The sequence below is a fragment of the Pichia membranifaciens genome (genome assembly GCF_001661235.1).
Source record: "Pichia membranifaciens NRRL Y-2026 unplaced genomic scaffold PICMEscaffold_2, whole genome shotgun sequence".
Taxonomy (NCBI): Eukaryota; Fungi; Ascomycota; class Pichiomycetes; order Pichiales; family Pichiaceae; genus Pichia; species Pichia membranifaciens.
Genome location: NW_017566983.1, coordinates 1,874,817 through 1,902,091, shown reverse-complemented (window position 1 = coordinate 1,902,091; position 27,275 = coordinate 1,874,817). Strand labels below are relative to the sequence as shown.

General features: G+C 45.3%; 16 protein-coding genes across 16 annotated transcripts; 5 read left to right on the top strand and 11 right to left on the bottom strand.

Annotated features, from left to right (window-relative positions):
* Positions 1-127: 127 nt before the first annotated feature.
* On the top strand, positions 128-1,636 carry PICMEDRAFT_15790 (hypothetical protein). Its single transcript, XM_019160969.1, has one exon. The coding sequence runs from the start codon at positions 161-163 to the stop codon at positions 1,520-1,522; it is 1,362 nt and encodes a 453-aa protein (XP_019019033.1). The 5' UTR covers positions 128-160; the 3' UTR covers positions 1,523-1,636.
* A 41-nt stretch (positions 1,637-1,677) lies between these two features.
* Positions 1,678-2,718, bottom strand: PICMEDRAFT_24370 (hypothetical protein; the record flags this gene model as incomplete). The annotated part of the gene is made up of 1 exon (XM_019162348.1): positions 1,678-2,718. A coding segment is annotated over one exon (1,041 nt), but the record flags the coding sequence as incomplete, so codon positions are not given.
* A 365-nt stretch (positions 2,719-3,083) lies between these two features.
* Positions 3,084-3,699, top strand: PICMEDRAFT_121179 (hypothetical protein). Its single transcript, XM_019159884.1, has one exon. It carries the CDS (start codon positions 3,209-3,211, stop codon positions 3,623-3,625), a length of 417 nt encoding a protein of 138 aa, XP_019019031.1. The 5' UTR covers positions 3,084-3,208; the 3' UTR covers positions 3,626-3,699.
* PICMEDRAFT_15788 (hypothetical protein) lies at positions 3,680-5,519 on the bottom strand. Its single transcript, XM_019160968.1, has one exon. It carries the CDS (start codon positions 5,354-5,356, stop codon positions 3,773-3,775), a length of 1,584 nt encoding a protein of 527 aa, XP_019019030.1. The 5' UTR covers positions 5,357-5,519; the 3' UTR covers positions 3,680-3,772.
* A 728-nt stretch (positions 5,520-6,247) lies between these two features.
* PICMEDRAFT_71925 (hypothetical protein) lies at positions 6,248-6,871 on the top strand (the record flags this gene model as incomplete). The annotated part of the gene is made up of 1 exon (XM_019164049.1): positions 6,248-6,871. One exon carries the CDS (start codon positions 6,248-6,250, stop codon positions 6,869-6,871), a length of 624 nt encoding a protein of 207 aa, XP_019019029.1.
* A 147-nt stretch (positions 6,872-7,018) lies between these two features.
* PICMEDRAFT_121188 (hypothetical protein) lies at positions 7,019-8,271 on the bottom strand. Its single transcript, XM_019159885.1, has 2 exons — positions 7,874-8,271; positions 7,019-7,825 (listed from the first exon to the last, which is right to left on the bottom strand). Exons 1-2 carry the CDS (start codon positions 8,171-8,173, stop codon positions 7,166-7,168), a joined length of 960 nt encoding a protein of 319 aa, XP_019019028.1. The 5' UTR covers positions 8,174-8,271; the 3' UTR covers positions 7,019-7,165.
* Positions 8,272-8,703, top strand: PICMEDRAFT_121151 (hypothetical protein). Its single transcript, XM_019159883.1, has one exon. It carries the CDS (start codon positions 8,371-8,373, stop codon positions 8,599-8,601), a length of 231 nt encoding a protein of 76 aa, XP_019019027.1. The 5' UTR covers positions 8,272-8,370; the 3' UTR covers positions 8,602-8,703.
* A 103-nt stretch (positions 8,704-8,806) lies between these two features.
* PICMEDRAFT_31702 (hypothetical protein) lies at positions 8,807-9,826 on the bottom strand (the record flags this gene model as incomplete). The annotated part of the gene is made up of 1 exon (XM_019162713.1): positions 8,807-9,826. The coding sequence occupies one exon, from the start codon at positions 9,824-9,826 to the stop codon at positions 8,807-8,809; it is 1,020 nt and encodes a 339-aa protein (XP_019019026.1).
* A 293-nt stretch (positions 9,827-10,119) lies between these two features.
* On the bottom strand, positions 10,120-11,581 carry PICMEDRAFT_15785 (hypothetical protein). Its single transcript, XM_019160966.1, has one exon. It carries the CDS (start codon positions 11,531-11,533, stop codon positions 10,214-10,216), a length of 1,320 nt encoding a protein of 439 aa, XP_019019025.1. The 5' UTR covers positions 11,534-11,581; the 3' UTR covers positions 10,120-10,213.
* Positions 11,582-11,808: 227 nt separating this feature from the next.
* On the top strand, positions 11,809-13,170 carry PICMEDRAFT_71921 (hypothetical protein; the record flags this gene model as incomplete). The annotated part of the gene is made up of 1 exon (XM_019164048.1): positions 11,809-13,170. The coding sequence occupies one exon, from the start codon at positions 11,809-11,811 to the stop codon at positions 13,168-13,170; it is 1,362 nt and encodes a 453-aa protein (XP_019019024.1).
* Positions 13,171-14,806: 1,636 nt separating this feature from the next.
* PICMEDRAFT_31500 (hypothetical protein) lies at positions 14,807-15,496 on the bottom strand (the record flags this gene model as incomplete). The annotated part of the gene is made up of 1 exon (XM_019162705.1): positions 14,807-15,496. A coding segment is annotated over one exon (690 nt), but the record flags the coding sequence as incomplete, so codon positions are not given.
* A 1,334-nt stretch (positions 15,497-16,830) lies between these two features.
* On the bottom strand, positions 16,831-18,477 carry PICMEDRAFT_10853 (hypothetical protein; the record flags this gene model as incomplete). Its single annotated transcript, XM_019159722.1, has 1 exon — positions 16,831-18,477. One exon carries the CDS (start codon positions 18,475-18,477, stop codon positions 16,831-16,833), a length of 1,647 nt encoding a protein of 548 aa, XP_019019022.1.
* A 158-nt stretch (positions 18,478-18,635) lies between these two features.
* On the bottom strand, positions 18,636-19,158 carry PICMEDRAFT_121123 (hypothetical protein). Its single transcript, XM_019159882.1, has one exon. The coding sequence runs from the start codon at positions 19,073-19,075 to the stop codon at positions 18,794-18,796; it is 282 nt and encodes a 93-aa protein (XP_019019021.1). The 5' UTR covers positions 19,076-19,158; the 3' UTR covers positions 18,636-18,793.
* A 51-nt stretch (positions 19,159-19,209) lies between these two features.
* On the bottom strand, positions 19,210-21,221 carry PICMEDRAFT_15782 (hypothetical protein). The gene has a single exon (XM_019160964.1). It carries the CDS (start codon positions 21,118-21,120, stop codon positions 19,249-19,251), a length of 1,872 nt encoding a protein of 623 aa, XP_019019020.1. The 5' UTR covers positions 21,121-21,221; the 3' UTR covers positions 19,210-19,248.
* A 98-nt stretch (positions 21,222-21,319) lies between these two features.
* On the bottom strand, positions 21,320-22,896 carry PICMEDRAFT_15781 (hypothetical protein). Its single transcript, XM_019160963.1, has one exon. It carries the CDS (start codon positions 22,850-22,852, stop codon positions 21,407-21,409), a length of 1,446 nt encoding a protein of 481 aa, XP_019019019.1. The 5' UTR covers positions 22,853-22,896; the 3' UTR covers positions 21,320-21,406.
* Positions 22,897-23,086: 190 nt separating this feature from the next.
* On the bottom strand, positions 23,087-27,152 carry PICMEDRAFT_15780 (hypothetical protein). Its single transcript, XM_019160962.1, has one exon. The coding sequence runs from the start codon at positions 27,094-27,096 to the stop codon at positions 23,236-23,238; it is 3,861 nt and encodes a 1,286-aa protein (XP_019019018.1). The 5' UTR covers positions 27,097-27,152; the 3' UTR covers positions 23,087-23,235.
* Between the last annotated feature and the right edge of the window lie 123 nt (positions 27,153-27,275).

Sequence of the window (27,275 nt, the reverse complement as noted above, 5' to 3'; positions counted from 1 at the left end):
TGGTCCGTGCACCAGGAAAAAATAACGGTTCACCGCCTGAAAAATTATGAGAAAAAAAATTTTAAGACTATTTCAAAATCTTCACCTTAAATATTACCCCGACTTGAATCATTGATAAAAGAAAGGAAAAACAACAGTAGTCGTTGAATCAACAAACGACATGGTAGAAACACAAGATAATATTAAGGACCAAGTGAAGGTGAAGTTTTTCACCCGAGATGAAGATGAATCACTCCATTGCTCGCAGAACCCTATATATATTCCAGTATCCTTGAAAAGGTTCGGTTTATCTGAGATTGTTAACCATTTACTAGAAACTGAAACTCCTGTGCCTTTTGAATTCTTGATTGATGGTACTATCCTAAAGACTGATATACAGGACTATTTAGTCAAGAACGGGTTATCAACAGAAGCATTTCTAACCCTTGAATATACCAGGGCAGTCTTACCCCCAAAGTTTTTATCCAGTTTCAATAACGACGATTGGATTTCTTCCATTGATTCTATAAGTTCTATGGAACTTCCAGGATCAGATAAAACCAGTATTGTCACAGCGCCAAAAATATTGACTGGTTCATACGATGGTATCGTTAGAATTTATAACTCTTCGGGTAAAGTTGAAACCCAGCTTACAGGACACTCACAACCGGTTAAGGCGGTTAAATTCATAAGTCCCACGAAGTTTATCACTGCGGGTATGGATAGATCTATCAGATTATGGAGAGCTGGAGTTGTGAGTGACGAAGACATTGGAAAAGATACGCAAGCAGGTCACACATTTGCATTACTAGATTACCACAAAAGCGCAGTTTCAAGTTTAGACCTAAGTTTGAAAACCAATAGAATAATTTCCGGATCTTACGATAATTCCCTTGCCCTTTGGTCAACTAATCCCAAAGAAATGAATACATCTGATCCAATAGATGCATCAGAAAGATTGTCCTCTGCCTCAAGAAAAAGATTAAAGCTTGCTATCAAGGATTCTTCAATTAGAAGGAAAGCGCCATTATCAATCCTCGAATCACACCGTGCACCTGTCGAAGGAGTTTTATTTGATGAAAATGATCCATCCGTTGCTTACTCTGTTTCTCAAGATCATACTATCAAAACATGGGATTTGGTGACAGCACGTTGTGTCGACACAAAGCAAACGAACTATTCATTGTTATCGTTAGTTGCTTTAAAGAGTATGAATCTTCTTGCAACTGGATCATCAGCAAGACATATCAATTTGCATGACCCAAGAGCTGCAAAAGTCACTAACAGTCAACTTATAGGACATACAAATTTTGTGGTTTCATTGGCTACAACTGATAATGAATACATGCTTATATCGGGATCCCACGATGGTACTGCCAAAATCTGGGATATCAGGGCAAACAAGGCAATGTACACTATTACTAGACAATCAGAAGAAGCAAAGAGCAAAGTGTTTGCTGTTAACTGGGAAAAGGAAGTCGGCATCATCAGTGCCGGCAGCGATAAAAAGCTTCAGATAAATTCAAGTGCTGAGTTCAAGTAAGGAACGAATTGTGGAGTAATCTCTTTAGTCTATTTATATAATTTATATAGTTGACTGAACTACTGAAAAAGTTTTCTAATAAAAATAGGGCACATCATTCAATATATAAACGGAGCTCAACTAGTGAGTTCAACAATTTTTGAAAACTTTTATTTTTTTACAGCTGACCACATGGTGACGTTATAATATCCTTGCCATAATCCTTTTTTGTCAGTTAAATATCCCAATAACTTCGGATCTGGTTCGTCTGCAAAATCCCAGCCCATTCCTTTGACTAAAGTTCTCAATTCCATATCGGAAACTTCAATCTTAGCAGCCGTACCATATTTTAAAGGACCCAAATTGATCCATTTTTTGGTACCTTTGAAGCTCGAGGAAATTCTGTTTATGGCTTGAAGGTATTCTATCAAATTTTCAGCAGTATCAAGGAAAAAGCACGTAACAAAAAGAAGATTTTCTGGACTTTCTGTGGGTCTTAAATGTTCTTGAATTTTGAATTTTGTGAAATCTGCATTATGAATTGCCAAGTTTGATGGTTTGGCAATTGAATGAGAGATCTCGACGGGCCTTAGCTGATCATCTACCGTCAAGTGGTTAGAATAAGTGTGCAGGTAAGGATAAATGTTTAACTTTTTTATGTTCTCCTGCTTTAAGTACAAGAACTCGTTCATGAGAACCATCAACCAGGAAAATTCAACTGCATGAACTGATGAAAAATTCAACTGAGCCAGAGTATGAGAAACTTTGCCTAACCCTGATCCTGGGACTATTGCCACTGTTTTGTCATTGTCTAAATCTTTGCACTGTTGTTTGATATATTCCAATAACGGAGTGACTTCTTCGGACGGGGTTACAGGCCAGTCACGGGCATAATGACACAAACCTTCAACAACTCTGAAATAGTTATTTCTCTTGCTAGCGGTAGCTTGTTCCTCAACAAGTTTCAACTCAAAGTCTTTGATCTCATACTTTTTAATCGCGTTTGACACAATGGTTGATAATATTTCATTATTCTTGTCAAAATGATTATCCACTAAATTGAGTTTTTTAGGATAGTCTATGCAGCTTGCAATTTTCTGTTGTAAAGGGGACATCTGTCTAAATAGAACTCGCCTTCTGTTATTCCATTTGTATGCATTTTGCAGATAGGAGTTTATATCATATACAGAACTCACTAATTCATTCCTACTTCTATCCAGTTTCAACTCTTTCACTTCATTAATTTCATGTGCATATCTGTATATTTTTTTCTTTAATGATTGCAGCATATTGGTCTGGCTCAACACCGTGGTGAATAGGAAAGAGCAGATGATTATCGGTAACTTGTTTGACTCAGGTAAAACAGACCGTAGTACCAAGTATAAAAGGATGATTGTTGAGGTCCGAGAAATAAAAATGGACGACTCGCCGATGGCTTCAAAAGAGATTCTATTCATAACCAAGTACCTTCCCTGTACTAGTAAATAACCTCCAGCATAGTATATGAATAATTTCCATATAAGGGAACATTTACGTCAAACTCATTGACATTAAGCATGGCGCAACTAACGAAAAAACAATATACCAGCTCGGTTGTTTTTTACTTTTCGGAAATGGGAATGAATGTTAGAGCTCTTGTTTTATTAGGTTTCCAATTCTAAATTAATAAAATAAACTGATAGCATTAGCAGTTTATACACAGATACAATGTCGGAAATTATTTCCATAGGAACAGATATCCACAAAATGAGCCGATTTCTAAACATATTGAAGCGTAACGGTCCCCTCACAGTTTTCAAGACAAAGCGATTTAGTGAACGAGTATTGAATGCCAAACATGAACTACCGAAGTTCAACAAGTTTCTATCTATGAATGAAACTGAAGAATGTGCTCGAATACTATCGGTATCTTGGAGTGTCAAGGAAGCCGTATATAAAACCCTCGATGATGAGGATCAACGTGAGTTTATCATGAAAGATTGGTATAAAATTAATGATTTGCGTGGAAGGCCGCTCATTTGTAATCCTATATACGAGTCATTAAAAAAGAATGAAACCTTCCTATGTACTATAAGTCATGATGGGGACTTGGTGAGTTCCTTTGTGCTTCGAAAACGTTTATGAAAAGAATATTCTAGAGGAGGCCGGTCCTGTACAAGAAGTATTTTGTTATACTATAATTTTATGTCTAGAAAATATTGGTAACCAAAAGTTACAAAACTGGTAAAGCCCTCTATATGTACATATATAAAAGTATGTATAGCTACTAATCTACTCCCATTCAACGGTAGCTGGAGGCTTGGAAGTGATATCATATGTAACTCTGGCAACACCATCAACTTCGTTAACAATTCTGGAAGAAACCTTCTTTAAGAAGGCAGCTTCAAAGACATACCAGTCCGCAGTCATGAAATCGGTGGTCTCAATGGCTCTCAAAGCAATAACTTGTTCGTAAGTTCTTTGATCACCGACAACACCGACGGACTTGACAGGCAAAAGAGCAGCAAATGCTTGAGAGATGTTGTTGTACAAACCGTGAGCTCTAATTTCTTCGATAAAAATGTAGTCGGCTTCTCTAGCAATCTTAACCTGTGCAGGAGTAACTTCACCTAAGACTCTGATACCAATACCTGGGCCTGGGAAAGGGTGTCTCCAGACCAATTCGTCTGGGATGCCCAAGATCTTACCTAAGTTTCTGACCTCGTCCTTGAATAATTCTCTCAAAGGTTCGATCAACTTGAGCTTCATGTCCTCTAACAAGCCGCCAACATTGTGGTGGGTTTTGATGGTTTGGGAAGGACCCTTGAAGGAGATGGATTCAATGACGTCTGGATACAAGGTACCTTGCAACAAGTATTCAATTTCAGAACCGTCCTTTGGCTTAATCTCGGCACCAACTCTTTCGAAAACGTGGATGAAGGTGTTACCAATAATCTTTCTCTTCTTCTCAGGGTCAGTAATTCCCTTCAACTTGGACAAAAATTCCTCTGCTGCATCGACAACAGTCAGATTGATACCTAAACCGTCATCTAAAGTTTTCTTGACAGTAACTGCTTCGTTTTTACGCATCAAACCATTGTCCACAAAAATCGCGTGGAATCTGTCGCCAATAGCTTCCTTCATCAACTTGGCACCGACGGTAGAGTCGACACCACCGGAAACAGCACCAATGACCTCGGCAGTTGGACCAACCAATGTTCTGATTCTTGTGATTTCGGTGTCGATGAAGTTCTTCATGGTCCAGTTCTGCTTAGCATGGCAGATTTCGACCGCAAAGTTCTTCAACAAAACTTTACCGTGCAGGGAATGAGTCACCTCTGGGTGAAATTGCAATCCGAAGATTGGCTTTTCAATGTTGGCGATACCGGCATATGGAGAGTTGCTCGTGTCAGCAACGGTCTTATAGCCGGTTGGCAAGGCAGTCAACTTGTCGTTGTGGGACATCCAGACTTGGGAGTTGTCGACACCTTTGAACAAAGGACAGGAGTCGTCAACAACGTTGATGACTGCAGGGCCGTATTCCCTCTTTTCACCTCTGCCGACACCCTTACCGTTGATCCAAGCCAACTCTTGCATACCGTAACAGATACCAAGGATTGGAACATTCAGGTCGAAAACGGCAGGGTCGACGTGTGGAGCGCCGTCTTCAAAAACGGAGTATGGACCACCGGAGAGAATCACACCAACAGGCTTGAAAGGTAATTCACCAATCTTTTGAGTGCATGGCAACATCTCAGCGTACACGTTGAACTCTCTCAACCTTCTGATGATCAAATGGGAGTATTGGGAACCGAAGTCCAACACCAAGATGGTGTCGAAGGTCTGGTGTGCTGGAGCAACTTCTTCAAGAGACATTGTCTGAGTGTAGCTTTGATTATCCGGAGAAAAGAAAGAAAAAGGGCACAAACAGACAGACAGCTGGTTGTTTAACTCAAGAATACGTCTTCTTTTGATCCCAAGAACGAACGAAGCTACAACCCAAGGGAGAAGACCGAACCAACAGTCCAGCCGGGACTGCAGCCGTCGAAACGAAAGGAAAAAGAAACACAGGAACATGTCTTACGGAAGGAAACAAAATTTTTTTATCCTTCTATCACGATCGAAAATTTGATGCTGCACTGGGGCCGCGGCTACGGTCAGAGTCATCCCAGCAATAAAGCACTTTTACGAGGGGAGGAGAAACCGATCGGCTAGCGGGGCTGAAGTGAACAGAGGACCTGGCAATACCAGATAATATTGGCGCATACATCTGGCTATCAGGTGGATTGCGAAGACTGAATAGTAGTTCAGATGGAACAGTCAATGGTGTTTAGCGAAGTAGACGGCCACCATCTTTAAGTAGAAGCTTTTCTGCTAACGTAATCTTTTTTTCGTGACTGCTAAGCAAGAGTTTTCTAAAATTCATTAGCTGCAACTCCTGATTCCAGTAGCTTCAACTTTATTGTATGAAGAAATAGGTTAGCCAGTCTGTGTTCAAGGCATTCAGAAGTCTTAGAAGAACAAGTATTGCATCATAAAGGTTATTCGTAAATCAAGCTATATTGAGAGGTTAAACACGCAAAACATTTGTCTTCTTGATATCTTACAACAAAACCCTTGTCATGAGAAGATATCAAAAACACGTTAAAACAAAGACGCTGGCTAGTTTAGAAGACCGCTTCACGTTCTCCAACCACGTAATACCTCTGTTGCGTACAAAATTAAACCAAGACAGGTGACCAAGTGATCTACTTGTACGATATAAAGATGCGTGGGGCTTTGATTGCGATAGAAGGGCTTGATCGGACGGGTAAAACTACACAAACTGAACGTCTACTGGCCAAACTAAAAGAGTTGAACATCACACACAAGCTGGTGAAGTTCCCCAAAAGAGACACCCAGATTGGCAAGCTCATCAATACATACCTCACAGAAAAGTCTTTTGATTTGAATGACCAAGCAGCACACCTTCTGTTCAGTGCAAACAGATGGGAGGTTATTGAGGAGATCAAAAAAGACTTACAGGACGGCACGGTGGTGATACTCGACAGATACGTGTATTCTGGCGTGGCGTACTCGGCTGCCAAGGGGTTGGACTTCCAGTGGTGTCTGAGCCCTGATATTGGGTTGCCAAAGCCTGATCTAACCATATTCCTGAAGTTTAGACAAAGTGAAAATGCAAGCAGAGCCGGGTTTGGTGACGAGAGGTACGAGGTGGCCGAATTTCAGGAAAAGGTCAAACACATCTTTGAGAACTTCAGCACCAACAGCGAATGGTCTCCCTTGTACGTCGATGGGTTGAGCATTGACCAAGTCCATGGGAAAATATGGGCGTTGTTACAGAAGTATCTTGGGGGCCTTGACAATGGTTTGCAGGTTTTTTCGATATAATTGGTTTTATATATTTTCATTATAAAGGAAGGATACATAGTACTAATAAAATACACTGGCATATAATATAAAAGATACTTAAAGGAACGGTACTGGTGACCGGAACATTTAGTACATCAGAATTGTGGCAACACTGGAAAGTCAAAAGAAAAAAAAGAGGCTGGAGAAATAAAACATATTGAAAAAAAAATCGCAAAGCATAATCCCAAACATCCCAGACGTCGTTGCTTCATTCACAGGTCAAATATCAAAACATTGAAACACATTTCTAGACGATTCATGTTATTAAGCGACTTACACAAATGCCAAGTTTGCATAAAGAGATAGAATTGAGGTGAAAAGTGCATTGATTAGGACCCAGTTCTGGAAAGTATCTTTCAACTTCAAGGTTGCAACAAAAGCGTAATGCTTCACAGCCTCGTATGCGTTATCGCGGAAGGCGTATTTGATCTCGTTTCCAACAGTTGAGAGAGTGAAATCTGACTTAAAAACAATGATTGCCAAGAACAACTTTGCAAGTGACTCAGTGAAGGCATCTCTGTCGAAGTCGTAGGTGAAGTTCACGTAGTATGAGAAAATCAATGGTAAGGCCTTGGCAGAAACCAACCACAAAACTAGGGAAGCAGCGTTGGTGAGGTTGAACGACGATGTAGAGATGACAGGGAAGGTCTGCGCAAACGCAGGAAGATATTTCAACACTGAGGATGGCAAGTAGGTATCAAGGGTGGTTAAGGAGATCAATCTGTAGAGCAAGACTGCGGTTTCAATGCTGAACGTCAACTCGTTGATGGTGTATGGGTCACCCAAGTAGTCTCTGAGCTCGTAGTTCTTGAGTTCAAGATACTCCGAAACAGTTCCGTGCTGAATTGCCTTCACCAAGCTGGTGTAGCATTCGAAGTCGAAGTCCTCGTCGTCTTCATCATCGTCCTCGTCGTCCTCGTCGTCATCATCGGCCTCTTCGTCGCCCTCAGCATCTTCATCGTCATCATCGTCTTCATCTGCATCACCGTCGTTGTCTTCTGCTTCTTCCGTTTCGTCGTCATCGTCTTCAGCAACATCTACCTCCTTCACGTCACCGTTCTCGCTTTCAATAAAGACCGTCTTCTTAGGCGACCCGAACTTGGATAGGACAGCGAGCTCGTAGTACTTCGAGTTCTCGTCAAACTTCTCTGAGTTGGAGATGAAGTAGTCTCTTACCACCTCGTAAACGTCCTTCTTCACCTTGCATTCGGCGATGTCAATATCGAGGTCTTGTGCGATTTCAACCAATTGGCCCTTGGTTTTCTTTGAAAGTGTGGACATCTTGATAATGATCTGGTGTTCTGTGTATCTCTCCTAACAACGTAGCAACAGCTCTGCGGTATTGCTCAATTTCTGAAAAAAAAACACGTCAGGATAGCAAGCAAAGGGGGTGCAGCACTAAGCAAAATGTAAAGGTAAACACAGCAACAGCAGCAAAAGCAGCAACAACAACAACATCTTCATGAACCGTTCCACACATGTCTGGGGCACCCCGCCGCCTTTATACGTTTGTTTTTTTCCCGCTGGGTCGTTCGTCCTTGTTTGTTTACCTTTTGCCCTATACGGAGTTTTTCTCATGCAGATGCACTCCATCGAAGTGTCAGATTCGGAGGCCTGAAGCACGCAGAGGAACCCCGACAGCATTGTCAAAGGCGGTTATTAGCCGGACACAGACCGGTGCTGCTGGGGTGCTACTTGGTGCAAAATAAAGGCAGCAGGCGGGGCACGTGGAATGGGTTTTTGCGTAGCGTTTGGCAGTTTATGCAGGTTGGCAAGCAAGTTTCTCACAATATCGTAGACTCTACGTGTTCTACAGCAAGGCCTCCTGCTGAAGCACAGCGGAGACAGATGCGGCAAAGCCAGAAATGGAACGGAGGGAACTGTAGCTGGCTTATATCTATCTATACAAGTTACTTACCCCGTTTGGCACAGGGAAGTTCTATAGGCCCAATAGTTCCTCCTCACGGGATCGAGCTCCTCACCAAGGAGGCGATACACCTTCCTCATCTGCTCCATCTTGCCCTCGTCTCTGTAGATATCCCCCAGAAGCTCGAACGCCGGCACGGAGAGACGCTGCTCCTCAAGCACCTTGCTGAAATCATCATCCAGGTTCTCGTTGCAGCTGTACTCGCTGGCCAGCGTTCTGATCAATGCAACGCAGGCACAGGCTTCCGGTTCGCCCAAAGCCCGAGCCTTGGTGCAAAAAGAGTACAAGAACTTGAGGTAGTTCCACGACGAAGGATTCGTGATCGAGCTGGCGATGTACTGCTTAGCAAACTCGACCTCACTCGTTAGCCGTCCATTCTCTAGCGGCGACTCATCGCCAAACACCACCAAATGTCGGAAGTTCCACGCAGAGTTGTTCCTCACATCTCTATCTATAAGCTCCTGCGTGTACGCCAACTCTCTGTCGCTTCGGAAGAGGTCAAAATACGACACAATCCAGCGTTTGTGCGACCACACATGGTAGTTTTTCTCATCGCTGTCTAGCATCTGACGTACAACCTCATACTCACCGTCCAGGTCGTACTGTAGTTTATCACCACCCAGGCCGTGCTTAATCTTCAATTCAATGACCCTCTCACGATAGTTCCAGATCTGGTAGTTTTTCTCATTATTCAGTGCCAAGTCTGCACACCACTTCAGCTCCTCATCCACGTCGTACTTGCATTCGTAGACAAGCTTCTCCACAATCCGGTACTTGTACTCCCAGACGGTGTAGTGGGCTGGCACGATCGAGATGGCGCAACACGCAACGTACATGGCTCTCTCAGAGAGTTCGTCTTTCGCCATCAAGGCACGGAGGTACGAAAACACAGTCTGAAACTCCACCGTGTACATGATCTTACACAAAACCACATCCTTGGTCTCAGGAGCCTCATCTGAAACCGGCAGAGGTGTGATATCATCGAAGTTGTATTTGTCGTTGTTCATGGTCGTTATTCTTCAAAATCAAGTACTGTAATTATCCCCCAAAGCCAAACTGATCTGCACCACCACACTTCTAAACAGAGACAACGGCAGACAAAGAAAAATGACAGAGAATATTTGACAGGCAGTAGCAAGTCTGTTCCACAGCACTGTCCTTCTGCTGAGGAACTTCCTCGTCAGGAGCGTTTCATTTTCTTAGTCTCAACCAGAAATTTCCTTTTCGGGCGACCACAGTCTGTCTTCCCCAGCGTAGACGTGCGAAATGAGGCTGCACACTGCAAGGACGACTCCCTTGTGTACTGGTCGGTCTAAAGTGGATTGCAAGAAATACAAATCTGATATACAATTAGCGATACACACGGAACTACGCATCACACACGGAACTACGCATCACACAGCCATCTTGGCCTTGCACTCGTCGCAATACCACTCTCCCTTCGGTAGCTCTTTCAACCCGGTGCAGGGCAAGTGGAACCATTCTTTCTCACAATGGGCACCGTCACACCCAACCATCTCTCCGTAGGACACTTGCTGGCAATAGCAGTACACTGGTTCGCCCTCGTAGTTAGCCGGCGAGGTAGCAGTCGTGACCTTGTGTTGGGATTCTTTTCTGGCTCGGGAAGCGTGGCCCGAGTCCGAGTGGTTACCGCTTCTTGCTTTGCTGCTTCCACCACCAGCACTGCGGGAACTGCTAATGTTGCTGTTTGTGCTGTTGGCATTGCCACCGCCGTGGCTGTTCGCAGCGCCATTCGTTCCACCGTTGGCACTTTTGGCGTGGTTGACCGAAGAGCTTCCGTTCCTGGAACTCTGGATGCTGTGATCGTTCTCCCTCTTTGTTTCTTTTTTTACCTTGGAACTCTTGCTCTTCTTTGCAGTACTATGTACACTCATATTTGAGCTGGTTCCATTTTGAGTATGAGCGCCGTTGCCGTTGGTCCCAGTTTGCTTGTTGTAGTTGTAGTCTTCCTCTGCAGTCTTCCTCTTTTTCGAGTTGACGTTCGCCGTACTCGTGGTGGAGCTATGTGTCTTCGTCTCCTTTTTCGATGACCTCTGTGGCTTCTTCATTGGTCCTGAAGAATCTTCCGCTGCTGTTCCCTCGTAGTCGTCTTCAAATGAACCCCCGTTCCGAGCCTTCTTCGCAGCCAACGCCTCTCTTCTGCTTTCACTACGCTGCTGATGCACTGTCTTAGGTTCACTCACTTTCATACACGGTTCCCACAGCGGCCCTATCCTGATAATCTCAGGAATCTCCTTATCGACGATTATGTCATATGCCTGGTCGAGTTTGTTGACATATTTTCTCACGTGGTCAGAAGCAATAGTTGCAACGTGCATCTTTTCCTCTAAGCATGGCATGATCTCTCGAATACACTCTCTTATTCTAGACAGCAACAACGATCTCTTAGGATGGTCCTTTCTCATAGTTAAAAATCGCTTGATGTATGCCTGAAGGTGTGGAACCGTGTACACACACTTTGCCTCAATCTCTTTCAGCAACGTGAAATAGCTGATAATATCTTGCGGCAAGGCATGTAAGGAATCGGTCAGCTCGTTCAAACCCAAACATATGTCGGATATCTGCGGGTTGGCAATCGTCTTAACATGGTGGTTGTGATTCTGTTGGTTGAACTTTTCCTCGAGCTGCTGCTTCTGCTTTCGATCGATCAATCGCTGAGATTTGTTACGTGGCGGTAAATTATCGACAGCCATGGTTCTGTACTGCTTGTGATATCCATTTAACTGCTATGACCAATATCTTGCAGCCCCTCCTGAAACTCCGGCTACAATTAAGTCTGTACTTTCCTGCAAACTTAGATTGAGAGAGAGGGCTTCCGTGATAAAAAGCTTCCTCGCGGGAAGATCCGTGCACCGATAAATCTTGCGATATCGGAGGATAGCACAAGAGCTGATCATCCCAGAGAACGGAGAAGACTTTTAAAGAGAAGCATATTGACAACTCGACGGTTGCTTAATAACAGGACAACATGTGGGAGAATAAACTAGTGAAAGCTTCACAGAGCATTGTGCGTTGCTTTTCGCTGTCCTCCAGAAAATGTTTGTTCGATAAATCGCCTCCAAAAATCCCGATGATCTCCCCGCTGTTGAATCATCGAATGCTTGGAAAATCTCACTTCATGTCCACTGTAGACGAAGAAACAATTATAGAATTGCTGCAAAACATCTCAGAAATACCAGTTTCTGTTTCCGAAGTGAAATATGTTAACTTTGCCGATCTTCCGCATTCGAAAAGGCTTCCTACTCTTCCTAAAGACTTGAGTGAAAAGTCAATCGTCGATTATGTCAATAAACTCGTCCAGTATAGGTATCCACGTTCTTTTACAAATCAAATAGGAGAGGCACTTTTGGAAATAGTGCTATCATCTCCAGAGCTTCTCACAAAAAAACATTATTTGAGCATAATACTTTTTTATCATTTTCATACAAACCATAAGGTGGGACTCCAGGTTCTCAATTTAATGATAGCCAATACTCAGATAAGGCAAGATATAGATTTTGACAATGTTTTGATGTCCCCCACTGTACGGCCTCCTGTATATAGACAAATAATCGAAAGGCTAGATACTTTGAAAGGAAAAGACTTTGCTGCAAATACCAACACTTGGTATTACTTGTTCAATGTGTTTAAGAACCCAGAACCTAAGATTAAAATGCTTGAGCTGATGGGAGAGTACAAGGTGTCTCTCAAGCCTGTGCTTGGATCTCTTTCTCCTATAATAGAGTATTTCACACCGGAACAATTGACTGATTTGTATCAATCTGAGGGATGTTTTCTAGAGAACGGAGAGATAGACCCTGTCTTAGTCAACCAGTTGGTGGCTTGTTACTTGAAAGATTCTAGAGTTGACGAGGTGTGGTCAATGATACAAAATAATTCGGATTTGGAGAAGTTTATCACTCCCGGTTTGTTTGTTGTATTTGCAAATCATTTTTTAAAGAATAATCAACTAGCGTTTGCTATTGCATTTGCAGATTATTTACAAAAAAATTATAAGGTGAAAACAACTCCGATTTTAACAAGTATGATCTTGAATGTCTACTTGAAGGATTGTCCATTCTTTGACCGCTGGCTCAGTTTAGTGAGAATTTTTATGCCAGGTGTAAAGAGGTATCATGTGTTCTTGAACACGAAGACCATATCAAATTTGAATGATTATTGCAGTCTTTATAAAATCAGCAACGACTTCGATGTAATGGAGGGTCAAGATTTTACCACCATGAAGGCTATCTATAGCGATTTGGTATGGAATGATAAGCCAACCTTTGAATTATCTGAAAATAGTCCTGATTTTATCAAAACTGCAAAATTTATCGGGCAATCGCAGTGATAGGGAAATGTCTAAAGTTATAGAATTAATTGAAAAGGAAAAAGAAAAAAAAGCACTTTTAATCCTGCTTTCTTTCGGTAGACGATGGTCTTCACGCTCAATAAGTTAGCCAGCTCTATAAAACTAAGGTTAATTTACATCGTGAAAGGATTAACTATTAATTCCGCAAGAAAGAAAATAGATTAGAACGAACTGAAAAAAGGAGGGGAAAAATAAAGTGTGACCATTATCCGTGTAGCAAAATAAAGATGCAATAAAACATTCTAAGTTTACCGAAAAAGAAGAAAAATACATGATGACTCAATTCCCACCAATGCAAAACACAAAATCACTGAACGGCCTTGAAACGCTTAGCCGAATTCGAATTTGATGAGGGGTCAACTATTGGGTTGACGGTGTCATCTCCACCTAAGTTTGTATCATTTAGTCCCGTTTGCTCGTAAAGACGTTTTTTATTGTCAATTGCTGGAGCTTTCCCATTGGGGATATCCAGCGAAGGATGAGATAAAACTGGTGTTTGAAGTGGACTATCTGTGTTAATAAATCCATCGACACTACTGAAGTCAACAGGGGTAGTGCCAACACCATTCATATCTAAGGGCTGCTGTAGAAAATCGTCTACTTTAAAGTCCTCTGGTAAGGAAATGTTGTCTGATTCCAGGTTATCATTGTACTTGTTCAGCCAATCATTAACTTGTTTCAAAGCACCTTGATTTTTGTGTAGCTGTTGGTGGATGTTACCCATCAGTTGATTTGGAGCGGGTTCCGTGGGTGTTCTCAGGTTATTATTTGAGGTTCTACTGTTTGAATTATAGGAGTCGGAAGGATCGAACATAGGCACGCTACTTACGGACGCAATAGGAGTAGTTTGCCCATGGTAGTAAGATGGCCTCTTGGAACCAGAGCTCAATTGAGTGATTTTCGGATCCTGATTGTACTCAGTTTGTGGAACACTGTAAGGTGATCTTTGAACCGAATAGTTAGAGTCAGAAGAGATACCATTCACCATTTGATTACTCAAGCCATTGCCCATAGAGTCACCGACATTGGGCAATTTTTGTGGCTGTAGGAAAGGTCTCGAAGAATCGATATAGCTAGGCATCTGCATACTATTGGAGAGGGTATTTGAATTTGAGTTTCTATTTTCTGGTCCTCTATGGATCTCTTGAATGCTTGAATCAATGGCATCAGCCTGGGAAGGAACATAGCCCAAATTGTTCATTCTCAACTCATTGGATTTGGCGCTCTCTGGCGTACCTGCAGGGTTTGATGATGGGGTGATCTCGTGAGACCTGTTGGTAATCATCAATTGTCTTCTTGCGTTACTGTTGGGTTGGAAAGAGTTCCCTGGAGGAGTATCATAACCGTGTGGCAACTGTATTTGATTTGGGTGGCGGTTGTTGTAGACTTGGTGATGATAAAGGTGGTTGTTCTGACTTGTGTCTATGTTAGTAACATTCAAGTCTCCAGCCATATTATCATGGCTGTTGTTTGTAACACTGTTACTACCACTTGCAGGAACGTAGTAACCGTAATCGGCTGGATAATGATTAGTACCATAGTTGCCATTATTTTGGTTTATCTCAACCAAATCACCGGGGTTGTTATTCATTTGCTCGATCAGTCTAGTGGTATTGTTACCGTAAATACTGGCCAAGAACCTCATGATTTTGTCTAACGTTTCAGATTGTATCTTATGACGTTCTCTAGCAATGAAATTTTCTTTCCACAACATCTCGTTATCCTGTCTGACTCTTTTAAGGTCCTCTGAGATTAACATCTGATTTCTTTTCATTTGTTCTAGTTGGGTCAGCAGATGCTTAAAATCGACTTCTTCCTCTTCGTTTTCTCTGGCTGGCTTGTTTCTGACAATGTTATCAAGAAGGTCTTCTCTGCCCTTCAAAAAGTTGGGGTTTTCAAACTGCCAGACTTCATCTGTCTGTACGAGGGCACCCGAGTTGACATCCTGAATCTTGTGCCAGCCGTACATGTTTAACTGTCTTACAAAAGAGGCAAAGTTGTTGTGTTTGAAGTACTTTGGAAGAACATACTTCATGAAGCTCTCGCGATCTTTCACCTGGAAGGCGTCGCCCTTGGCCATCCAGGAGATGTAGTGGTCGTTGGAAGGGTCGTTGACCATTTTCCACAGTTTCACGACAAAAGCAGGTCTTTTCAATGGCACGGATGGCAATGGTTTTTTCTTGTTTGTCTTCTTCAAGGCGGTAAGCGATTTGCTATTGCCGCTGGAGATGTTTCCACTGATTGTGTCGCCGTCGTGAGTCTGCGCAGTGGCTAGTTCATTGCTGGTAATTTCGTTTGAGAGCATACCATTCTCTAGCTTGATGGTATCCAATAGCTCGTCTTTGGCGATCGAGCTGTGACCTGACTTTTCTGGAGTGTTACTTTGGTTCTTGATGGTGCTGACGTTAGAGTCGGTCCGGGAGATGCTGCCTGCATGGCTACTAGGCTTGTAGTAGTTGGATAAGGCATAGCTGTCTGGGATCCCCGCCAAGGGGAAGGACTGCTTCTCCAAGTCACGGCCTTGACCTTGGTTCTGGCCTTGATTCAACGGTGTCAAATCTTGCATGATCTGGGAGGTAGCGGAGCTCTCTGGCGGCAGCATGTTTGGGGCAAGCGCTGAAGTGTTTTTGGAGCCGGAGATACCATTAACGTGGGAGGCCTGCAACTCCGGGTTGTGCAGCGAGGCCTCGGAGGGAGTGGTGCCGGAGCTCATGAAGAGCGGGAGGTCTGTGATCTGACTGTCAAGCGCCATGCTGTTGAGGTCGTCTGTGTCCATTTTGGCAGCGGCAGTCCTGCTTGCTGGGAAGACAAATGGGTCGTCGGGGTTGGCGGTGTCTTCTTGTTTGATTCTCTGTCCGTCCATGGGGAAAACAGGGCTGGGAATACGGGTGGAATGTGTCTAAGTGTCTAAGTGTCTAGGGGTGTGGGGAATGTTTCTGCGGTTCTTTTTGTTATCCAGATAATATTGTGTTTGTACGATGTACCTTATTCCATGAATTAAGCGACAAATACGGCCACTACTTCTGGGGTGTCAGCAAGAGCGGTTCTTTCGGGCAAACAAGTGGTCAGCGGCGAATGCAGACGGTCGAAGCCCGGACTGGTGGTATTGATCGACGATGCGATTCGTGGGGAGGATGTGCGAGCGTGCCCTTGTGTCAAGACAGCAGGTCTTGAGTGACGCTGTTGGTTCTCGGACAGGGTGGGCAGTGACGTTGGGACGGCCAAAACGGACCCTTGCAGCTCAATTGCGGGTGTGCTGATGTGGTGGCGGCGAGTAGGCGGTAGACAGCAGTGAAAACAGTCTGGACCGATGTGCAGTCTCTCTGTTGTGCAGTCTGTCTGTGTGTTTGGCAGGCTTGCGGTGTCTGTCTTGCTGAGCTTTGCTGAGCTTTCCGATGCATAGCTGAGCTTTCCTTGCAGAAGCTAGGGCTCAGACAGATCTGCTCGGTCGCCTTCCATCGCCTTCCATCGCCTTCCACGGGGAACCGAGGCCGCTCCCGCCATGGCAGATGGCCGCGCCTTCTTTGTTTCTTGCATGGCATTGCTGCTTTACACTATGTACAGAAAAGAAAAGAGAAAAAGAGCCGAGGGTGCCGGGTGGCGTGTCACGTGACTTCATGAATCGGACGCGATGGCGGCTCATGAAGTTGAAGATGAAGCTGGAGGGGACACGGCGATGCCGGCGTTGCGGTTGAGCACCCGACCGCTGTCGACGGCAAGCTTGATCTTACGAAGAAGGTCGCGTTTCACTGAGGGTCCAGCACGATCAAGGGCCTCGCTCTCGGCGGCCGGCGTCTTGTTACGATACGTGCGGATGGCGCCGTGCTCGTCGGCAACGTCGTCCTGGACGAGTAGCACGGCGCCGCTGGCGGCGGCGCCGTCGTCGCCACTAGGGGAGCTGGCGCTGAAGTAGCACACTGCGGCTGCGGCGGGGGTGGCGATGCTATCGATGTCAAGCTGCTGAAAACACACGTCGGCGCTGCCGCCGAGCTTCTTGCGCAGCTTCGCCAGCTCTTGCTCGCCGGCCTTGAGCACGGCAAACGTCCCGTAGGGCCCGTACGTGTCGGCGACGCGGGCACACCCATGACTGTCGACGAGCGAAATGGCCCTGCCGGCGCCGACGCGCTGGCGTATGTCCTGGATGGCTCCGGTGAGGCTGCCGAGGTCGTTAGAGCCGACGACGACAAGACTCGTCAGCGGCTCCTCCGGCCTCCCGGCAGGCAACGCCGGTCTTTCGCGGGCAAAGAGAACCCGCGTTATGACACACACCTGCTCCTGGAATGGTACCAGGAACCGGTAGAGCTTGTAGTCGTCCGGCAGCTCGTTGCTGTTGCGCACCTCCAGCACCTCGCCATCCGGAAGCACACACTCGATACCGTCGACGGCGTCTGCGTCGAAACGGTTAGCAATGAGCCGGCCGTCAGAGTCAGACAGCTTCACGCCGCTGTGCAGCAGAAACAGGTCGAGCGGTCTCAGCCCGCGGTTTGAGAAATGGCCAAACCCCTTCTCGCCCAGAGCCCGGTTCAGATCCTCCCCGGACACATTCAGCCCAAAACGCAAGACGTCGCCGCCGTCCTGCTGCTCCATCGCAAAGTCCCGGAAGTTGATCTGGAAACCCAACCCAGTGGGATCGATCCCGGACGTTCCTGTCGATACAGGCACCTTGAACTCGTCACAGTATTTCATGATCGTCGCCGTGTCCTGTGTGTTCTGCGGATACCACACAAACTGCTTCCCCTCCCACTCCTTCGGGTCCCGGCCAAAGAACACGTTGCTCAAGCTGTCTGCGTCGTTCATGATCTCTGAGATGTCCCTGCTGCAGTACTTCTGCTCGTAGAGAGACTCGTTCTGTCCGTTCTTCATGTCGACCTCGATCCCCTTCGACTCGAGTATCCGTAAAATGCACCTTCTGAACATGTCGTATTGCTTGCTTTCCCGCTCCTTGTCCTCCTTCTCATACTCAGCCATCGTAGCATACGGCGTCGTCGACTGGGCGGGAAATAGCGTTGCCGGAGGAGCAGTGAGAATCGTCGTCTTCCCAAGAGTGTACCCGGCACCCATCGCACCGACAACCAGGAACAAATTAAACACAAAAGACGCATCGAATATTGACCTCCAAGATCCGGACTCCTTCTTGCCTTCCCCAGCAGATGGCACCTTTGCAACCTTTCTTTGTGAGCTTGCACCGGATCCGGTTCTGGTAGGACCGGTGATTATTGACCTCCTGCCATTCGCAATCGGGGATTTCAGCCCCAAGCTTAAGCGGTGCGAAAAGTGTCTATACATGACAGATGTAGAGTGTTACTTTTTGCCAGAGTCGAGTGAAAGTAATTCCCAAACAGCTTCCCTTCTCCACTACCGGGATATATATACCGTGTCAACCACTACGAATTTTTTCAGGAAAAAAACAGCGTTGATTTTTCCCAGTCGATCGGCTGCCATCCCCGGAATACTACCCTGTGTCGTATCTATAATGTACTATATTAGTAGCCAGCTATTAGAAGAGCTAAATACAGGACAGATGCATCTGTGGAATCCATTCCGCGGATGCATCCACCCTCACTATATACAAGAACCAGTGAGGAGAAGAGAAGCCCGATCACTATTTCATATTCTGCATGAAATTGTTCATCTTTATCCGTGCAACGTTCTGCTTCTTGATGACCTTTCTGTTGTATCTGAACCAGTCGGAGTTTTTCAACTCCTCCATCTGGAGGTCCTTATCGAGTAAGCCCCAAAGCCATTCAGGGTACTCCTCGTCCTTCAACGCAACAATAGGCTTACCGTTCTTGTAAACGTTTAAGTTAATCTTGGTACCCTCCTTGCATGAGGACTCAAGCAACGCACGACCCGTGCTAAAACTCCTGAGTGCTTGTCTAAACATGGCTGACTGTCTCCACTGCCGCTAGCTTTTGTCTGTCACTGACCTCAAACACCTCTTGGCCAGGAAAGAACACCCCCAGCTGCTCTTTCACACATAGCAGCTGGAAAATAAAAATGTCAGCGACAAAGCGAAATGCTTTTTGGCTTTTTCTATCGTTCTGCCGTGTGTTTGATTTACGTAATACACTCTATAAACGGTGGGTTCTTCTTTAACCTCCAGGGGAAAGACAAAGGGTCCACACTAAGCATGCCCATAGACTCTCGTTCGCCCTCAAGCACATATGCATCCCACAAACGCATGATGTCTGTGCGTCCCACATGGCTGCCTGCGATCGGAGAAAAGCATGAAAAATCCCGGCATTTTCCATCCCAGAGTCGGATCTGTTTGAACTCTTCTCGTACTTCTCGGTCGATCTTTCCAACCACGATGTTGTCTTCAAGTTGGACAGAGCCAACAAAGGCCGCTGCCTGTGTCATCTTCGTATGGCACAGTTCCTGCAGCAGAGTCATGACGCTGCAGAAAAGGTGCTTTTCGTGGTGTTTCTTGAATTTCTGCTTAGTAAAGAATGCATAAAGCTGCTTGTAGTTGTGCAATAGCGGGAAAATCACCCTTCGGAGATCTGTCCCTTTTCTATTTGCCAGCAAGTTAACGACGGCAAGACAGCCCCATATATCGTTGGCTTCTAATAGCTGCCGCACAATTGTTTCCCAGTTTGCAACTCCTTCGTAGTGTGGGTGTGCCAAGATCTCATGGAACGCAGTACCAGTTTTGTTTCTGTGTGTTATGGTATCAATATAGATCTGGAAAACTTTGCACATGTCCTCATTGCTGTTTCCTAGATTTGCCAGCTGTTTGATATGCCCAGCCATTCTGGAAAAGCTAGTTTTGGGCCTGCTGTTGACTTCAATGGTAACATAATCCCGACACATTTCCCACTTCATTGATGAGTGATCAACCCCCTCATTGCGGAGCGCTTTGGCCAGCGCTAGCCTTTTCCTCGAAGGCTTTTCTACAGAGTACATCAAGGCTCTCGTTGTCAAATCAGTGGAAACTTTCCACTTTTTCATGCCCATGATGAGATACAATTGCAGCAAGTCCTTTCGGCTGTTCAAATTGGAGATCTTGCCTAACTTATAGATGAGAATATGCAGGGTGTTTCTGTTTGGAGTTATCCCCACTTTTTCAAACTTGTCTATAACTCTAAAAACTGTCCGGATCATCGAGTAATTGCAGAAGTATTTGATGAAAAGGTGCATGATTTCCCTGTCGACGATGCCTTCAAATTTGTGAATATTATAGACAAGCCCATACATGTCATAAAAAACAAGTCTTTCATATCCTTTGGAGTCGTAACTGAAATCAATCGAGTTCACCAGCTTGAGGTATTTTTTCAGGCTGGTGTTATCAAGCTCGCTTGGAAATATGGGCATCTTGAAGTCATACGTCGCTATAACGTTATCATCACCAACAACACACTTATAGAACTCGTCTATTGAGCTCTCCGCGATCTTGTAGTCATTGAATGCGGAAGCCAGTTTCAACAATTTTCTCTCATTGGGGTTTTTACTCATTGCACGTTTGATCGAGTTCACCGGATGTCGTTTAGTCTTTTCGTTCCCTCGGCTCTCGTACGTCCTGAAATTGACGTTCAACTCTTCCTCGTCGACGCTGTACCCCCCACCAGAGAACACATCGTCCAAAAAGCCTTTGCTAGAGCCACTCTCTTTTTGAATGTCTTGAACCAACGAACCGTGATCCGACATGCTCAATGTTTGAAAGCTGGAGTCCTGGAATATTCGTTCTTGATTCGAGATTTGGTTACTCAAAGATGAAAAGGCTGATGTGTTTATGGACAGATATCCCTCCATGAGCCCGTCTTTTCCATCTTCCACAACATTTGTTTGTACTCCATCCTTTCTGTGAGTGTCGTTGTAAGTGGGGTTCTTCTGCAACGGAACTAGGACAGCGGTTGACTCGTTTCGTCGGAAATTCACGTATTGGCAAATATATCGGCAAGTCCTCGTGGGCGTTTTCCTGATAAACATCATGTGTGTTGCATATTCACAAGGTCTGCCTTTTTAGCGGTCTATAGTACGATGTGGAGAGTTGGATGCCGTGTAATTGTCACCGTTTGATCACACTATCGTTTTTCTGCTCTCTCTTTCCCAATCATGAAGATTCATCTTCTCATACTAAGCCAGAATTTCAGTAAGACATGGTCTATCTCAAAAAAAAAAAAAAAACTGGGGCGATCGTCCGTTTCACCATTTTTCACAATATACAGACAGAGTACAGACAAATGCTACTTCTATGAGCTATATCTCCGAGAGATTACTGCAATGGCTCGGTGGAGCTACTAAGACGGTTGAGATGGAGATACACGTCTGTCCCATAACCCTCCATGCTGATCAACTTTAGGTCTCCGGAAAAATATCTAGCGTACAAACGGGAGTGTGGGAGCCCCACCCCGAGTCCCATGAAGGGGACCTTGTGACTGTTGTGGAAATCCTGCAAATCGTCCTCCTTGATTTGCTTTTCCGCAGAGGTGTAGAAATAGGTCCAGATCAAAGGCACCGCAGACCGTGGGATCCCGCCACCCTCGTCTGAAATCTTGATTGTAATGTCCTCGTCTCCCTTGGCAACGATGATCTTGATGGGAGGGTATTTGATGTCGTCCAAGTCAATGCCTGGATTCAGCTTGCTGTGGTGCTCAATGGTTGCTCGCAAACTGTTTTTCAACGTCTCAAACAACATGTGGACCAAATGGCCAGGCACGTACCTGAACGTCAAGTCGGATGGGCAGTATAGCTTCACTTTTGGCACTTCCATGACGTCAAAGTGCTCCTCACACGCAAACCTGGCTGCATCGATTGCGTCCCGGATGATCTCCTTGATGTTGCAGTGGAGGCAAATGATACCAACGTAGTCGTCGTTCTGCATATTTTTCTGCGACTGCTGGTTGATTGTAATCGTCTGGCCAATAAGCATTCTTATTCCAATTCTGCTCATGTAGAATCTGTCCAAAAACTGGTTGATTGGACTGTTCAAGTACTTGTAGTTGTTTTTCTGCTTCCAATTCTGCACCCCTCTTGCCAACGTAGCAACCGTGGCGTCGTGCCTCTTTTTGATTTTCACTAATATGTTTGTCACCAACTTGTTGTAGTCGGTCACTTCCTTCGGGTATATGATATCGTTAGGAGCGTGCTGGAAATAGGTCTTCAATCCAAGGGGTTTCTCAAACTCCTCATTCTCTGTACTGTTGACGTTGTTGTCACAATTCAAGAAGAGGTCTGGCTCTGCACTGTTCTCAATTTCTGCAAAGGAATCTTCGTCGTGTCGATTGCTTTTCCGAATGATCACTCCATCGTCCTCGAAAACAAAACTGTTTCTATTGTAGTTTCTCTTTACATTGCTGTCTTCCCCTTCCCACATGAAGTCGTCCTTTTTGTTCTTCAGCAACATGTCTCTGAACTCGTCACTGAGCTCCGGCTCTTCAACCGACATCAACTCTTCAAAACTCTGCGCATACCAGTCTCGCACGAGCCTGATGGAAGGGTCTTCGCTCAACCCCAATGGCAAGTTCTCGAGCTCTCTCACCCTATGACTCAACCGGATTGGAAGCTCGTGCACGGCAAAGTATGAGGCATGGAAGAGGGTTCCCGGCGAAGGCCTTGGCCCAAACTGGACCATTTGTCGAAGTGACACTCCAGTCTGCGGAAGCTTCGCATACTTGTATATCTGATGCCTAAGGGCATCGCTCATTTTCCACATGGACATGATCTCAAATGGCTGTATATGCTGATGTGTCGATCGGACTTCTCCAACCTAGCAGCAGCCTAAAAAGAAGCTCTTTTCCTGTTTTTATGGCCCACCCTGCAGAGGTTTCCCTTCACCCCACAAAATGACTCTAAAGTTCTCCCGCACTGCCCCAGAAACGGAGAAACGGACTCTGACAGCATCTCCTCCTGCCGGCCGGCGTGGAAAAACTGGCACGACTCTGCTGTAAAAGCTCTTCGTCATATCACTTTACGCTGGAAAAGTTAGTTATTTATTCAAATACAAAAGCTGCACTACATGTGCTCCGTTCTCACTCTATAAAATAGCCCCGTTGAGTAAATCAAACGTACAGCTGTCTGCTGCGCCCCCGCTGGGCTGCGATGCTAGCGACCCACGCCAGCAACCGCCGTCATCATGGCGTCGTTCACGTCATTGATGAGGTTCTCCATCCGTTCTCGGCCGTAATTGATGTTTTCGTTTAGCAAATTCGTGAACCTGTCCTTTCCAAGCATAAACGACCCAACAATCTCCCTCACCTGCTCGAGAAAGTACGAGAAAAACTGGAGTTTTTGAATCGTGATGATGTTCAAGTTGTTGCCGATGACAATCAGTAACAACAAGAGCATGCATGGAAGCCAGAAGAACATGAGCTTCGTGTCAGAGTTTATCGAAGTACGTAGATTCATCGCAATCATATCCACGTCACTATCTGCTTCGTCATCATCATCGACACCTCCGTCAGGATTGATGACATCGCAGTTGCCTGTAGAGAGCAAGCTCTCCTTCACCCGACGAGTCGGAGCAGCCTTCTTCTGGCCCTCCTGCTCGTCGTCTGCATGTCCACGGAAGTTGATTAGCGACCTAAGAGAGGTCCCTTGTGGGAAAAGGTCATCATAGGAAGGTAGGTGGTCCTCGCTTGAAACGTCCTTCTCACTCTCCACAACACTTCCAACTTGCTGTTCGCCTCTGTTTGAAGCCTTGACGCCCATCTGCTTCTTTGAACCGTGACGCTCATGGCCGGTCTTCTTGTGCTTCTCCTGTCCAACACTAATCTCAACCATCTTGTTCTTGATAGCCTCTTTCATAGCGATCCAAAGGTTGATACCAAAAGAGTTTGTCGGCTTGTCATTAAGAGAAGTTTTCTTTTCATGATCAGCAATTTGCTCTACTTTATCAGGTATCGAATCAGTATCGTCCTCATTGTCAGCCTCGAACTCTGAATCAACATTGCCATGCTTTCTTGTGAAGGTCTTTGATTTGTGATGCACAGAACGCTTTCCCTTATGACGATTAGTCTTATAGCTCAGTTGATAATCATCGAGCTCTTCAGTAACAATAGCTGCGTCGTAACTCAAATCTGTATCGTTTTCGAAATCGTTTTCAAAGCTGAGATCCATATTCTCATTGTCTTCATCATCTTCATCAAAATTGATATCACTTGACGAGGTAGACGACCTTCTACTTGCATGAATCAAATCAAGAACATTGGAATCGGCAATATGACTCAACAACACACCGTTCTCTAATTTACTGGACGTGTTAGCTTTGAACTTGTTCAACAAATTGATTATCTTCCTATTTCCTCCAATGAAGGCAAAGTGTAATGGCGTGAAGCCATTTCTATCTTTGTAATCAACTCTGGAACCATTCTTCATCAAAAAATGGCACAGTTTACTATAATTTTGCAGACATGCGAGGTGGAGCATTGTCTGCCCTTCAGAATTGCAGACTGCCCAGTTAGGACTTGAGATTAATGAGTTTGGAATCTTGATCATAGATAAGAACTTGATGAGGATTTCTTCATGGTTAAGTGTAGATTTGGATAGTTCCTTGATTTTGTTCGAGGCCACAGCCATCCAGTTAAGTTGTAGCTGTTGATTCAAAGGAACATCTGCTAAACTCATGGTAGAGTTAGGAGATGCTTGATGTTGTTGCTGCTGAGATTGTTGAGAGGAATCCATTTGGTTACTACCTACAATTCTCTTTGCAATGTTTTTTGCATCTTCTAACTTACCGTTCATCTTCAATCCCACAATTTGAAGGGCTAACTCGATCAATTGCCTATCAGTATCATCTGTGTATGTGAATATCTGATGAGCGTTTGAGTTTGTAAAATCGTAGTTTGCATCTTCAAAAGTAACTAGTACAGGGCCGGCTTGACTAGCAGGTGGCAAGTAAGTCACTATTGTAGAATCGGACCAGCACTGTGTGGCAAGAGCGACATTTCTGCCAAACTTGACAATCAATCCTGGTCTGAAGTTAGAACCAAGTAAAGTAATTTCAATACCACCTCTAATTGGGCCTTGTGAAGGTATAATTCTTCTGATAGTTGGACAGTCCTCATTGTTCACATTCATGTTCAGGTTCATGTCAATATCGAGACCCATATTGACATTCAGGCCAGCACTTATGCTGCTGTTTGTAGAAATGAGGTTGCTACTTGGATCGACTAGAATATTACTATCATGTGGACTAAGAGTGGTTGCGGCTTCACGGTATTCCTTTTCTGGAGTAGTAGAAAATGCACTAGTTGCCGAGGAAAATAGGTGGTTTTGAGGTGATATGGCATCTGAACTGATAGGAGAAATTGGATCTCTTTTAGTTGTGTTCTTCTTGGAGTCGCCAATTGCTGAAGGTATTCCTCTTTGTTGATTGATGGTTTCGAAATATGTGCTTGATTCAGAGGGAGACCAAGGTCTCTTCTGTCGTTTTACCTGTCTGGAGTTCTCATCACCCAACAGGTTTGAAGGGTCAAAGGAAAATATTGACGAAAACATTCCCGTCTGAGATTTGCCGCCGTTGCTGGTGAGTAAATTCATAGAGTTCATATTTGTCACAGAGGATATTGGGTTGAATAAACTCGAGGAAGATGCAGTTGCCGGGTTATTATTGGAAACAGAGTTCATTGTCGTGGTGGATGTTGGTACGCTCAACTCCGCGGAAGAATCGCCATTGGAGTTGTTGGATGTGATTGAAGAGTTCTTCTTATTCATGGTGGACGATTTTGTGTAAAGGTCTGAGCCGTTTTCTTCTTGGTCAAGAACATTCTCCTTGTTTCGCTCCATGCTCGACTTCAGTGACTTCTTTCTGTCCATGATCAGAATGGGCGTTGAAATCGTCTTCCCGACAATGGCGCCCTCTTTGTTTTTCAAAAAAATGAGGATCTGGAAGCCCTCCAGCTCCTGGTGGTGCCTGCAGTAACAGACTATTCTGGACAAGAGCTCAATTTTGCGCTCGTTGGTGTTCCCGTTGGGAGCTGGGAAGGAAACAATCTCTTTGCTGTTAATGATGATGGCTCGTTTCGGGAGGTTGATGTCCCAGTTGGATGAATCGTCAACGAGCCCAGCCTTACGTCGGGAGGCACGCTTCAACTCACGGCGCATGCAGCGCTTGCACACGTTGCAGCTCTTGACCCGGCCGTCATTGGCGTTGGATGTCTGCGAGCCCACGATGAACAAGTCGAGGTACAAGAGGTGATCCTGGATCGAGTCTGGCAGCGTGTTGTCGGCAAGTGTGAACTTCGGCTTCGTGATGGAGTCTCTTGGGATGTGAAGGAGGAACTGCGGGGGCGGTGGAGAGATCGACAGCTCGAGCTTGATCTGGGTCTCTACCCGGGAGTGTGAAGGCAAGTCTGCGATTTGGATGTGGTAGGGGAAGCTCTGCTCGTCCCGGAGAAAGCACTCCTGGTATGCGGGTGGTAACAGCGTCGTCGTCACTTCCGGGTCGTCTGGGCTGCTCACAGCGGGCGCCCTCGTGTACGAAAAGCCCACGTTTGAGTGGTGAATGTACTTGGCGTCCTGGTTCAATCCGAACTTCACCTTCATCAGCTCCTTCTTCGAACCCTCATACATCCGCAGCTCCTCCGACGGGTTGAGAACCCGTCCATTTGGTACCATCTGGCTGTTGCTGCCGTATTCGCTTCCCACAGTAGTATCCACTGCGTCGTTCCCGTTGTTGGCGCCCTCTTGGGTGCCGTCAATCATGTCGAGGATCTCGTTCGGCTGCTGGAAGCACTGGGGGTTCAAGAACTCGTTCAACACTTCGTCTTCCAAGATCTGTCGGGCAATCTCACCCTCGTCAAGGCCGCCTTCAGGCTGTCTGTCTTTCGGTGTGCACAGCTCAGCCCTGTCTTCCATCCTGCTGGCGCCTTCTCTGTCTGTCGTCCTGTCTCTTTCCCTTGTTCTCTCGGGCTCCCGTTTGCCCGGGTAAGCCCCGCTGGAGATGAATGTCATGAACGTGTCCATCCTGTCTCTGCGTTAGTTGCTGTTACTCTTTCTGTCTGCTATCTGTCTCTGTGCTCCTCCCTCTACTTCCTCTACCTCCCTCTTCTTCCTCTAATAAGCAGTGACGCCCACCACCTTTTTTGTCTGCTCTCGGCTCACAGCCCGCACCATTTTTTTGGGCAGCATGAAGCGGAAAAAAA

What these genes read in the sequence shown, in the direction of transcription:
- PICMEDRAFT_121179 (XM_019159884.1), top strand. Translation starts at nt 3,209, where the DNA reads ATGTCGGAAATTATTTCCATAGGAACAGATATCCACAAAATGAGCCGA.
- PICMEDRAFT_15788 (XM_019160968.1), bottom strand. Translation starts at nt 5,356, where the DNA reads ATGTCTCTTGAAGAAGTTGCTCCAGCACACCAGACCTTCGACACCATC.
- PICMEDRAFT_15781 (XM_019160963.1), bottom strand. Translation starts at nt 22,852, where the DNA reads ATGTCCATGTGGAAAATGAGCGATGCCCTTAGGCATCAGATATACAAG.
- PICMEDRAFT_15785 (XM_019160966.1), bottom strand. Translation starts at nt 11,533, where the DNA reads ATGGCTGTCGATAATTTACCGCCACGTAACAAATCTCAGCGATTGATC.
- PICMEDRAFT_15790 (XM_019160969.1), top strand. Translation starts at nt 161, where the DNA reads ATGGTAGAAACACAAGATAATATTAAGGACCAAGTGAAGGTGAAGTTT.
- PICMEDRAFT_15782 (XM_019160964.1), bottom strand. Translation starts at nt 21,120, where the DNA reads ATGTTTATCAGGAAAACGCCCACGAGGACTTGCCGATATATTTGCCAA.
- PICMEDRAFT_15780 (XM_019160962.1), bottom strand. Translation starts at nt 27,096, where the DNA reads ATGGACACGTTCATGACATTCATCTCCAGCGGGGCTTACCCGGGCAAA.
- PICMEDRAFT_121188 (XM_019159885.1), bottom strand. Translation starts at nt 8,173, where the DNA reads ATGTCCACACTTTCAAAGAAAACCAAGGGCCAATTGGTTGAAATCGCA. An exon ending in CAGAAGACAACGACGGTGAT is followed by an intron (nt 7,826 to 7,873) that starts GCAGATGAAGAC and finishes GGCGACGAAGAG; the next exon opens with GCCGATGATGACGACGAGGA.
- PICMEDRAFT_121123 (XM_019159882.1), bottom strand. Translation starts at nt 19,075, where the DNA reads ATGTTTAGACAAGCACTCAGGAGTTTTAGCACGGGTCGTGCGTTGCTT.
- PICMEDRAFT_121151 (XM_019159883.1), top strand. Translation starts at nt 8,371, where the DNA reads ATGTCTGGGGCACCCCGCCGCCTTTATACGTTTGTTTTTTTCCCGCTG.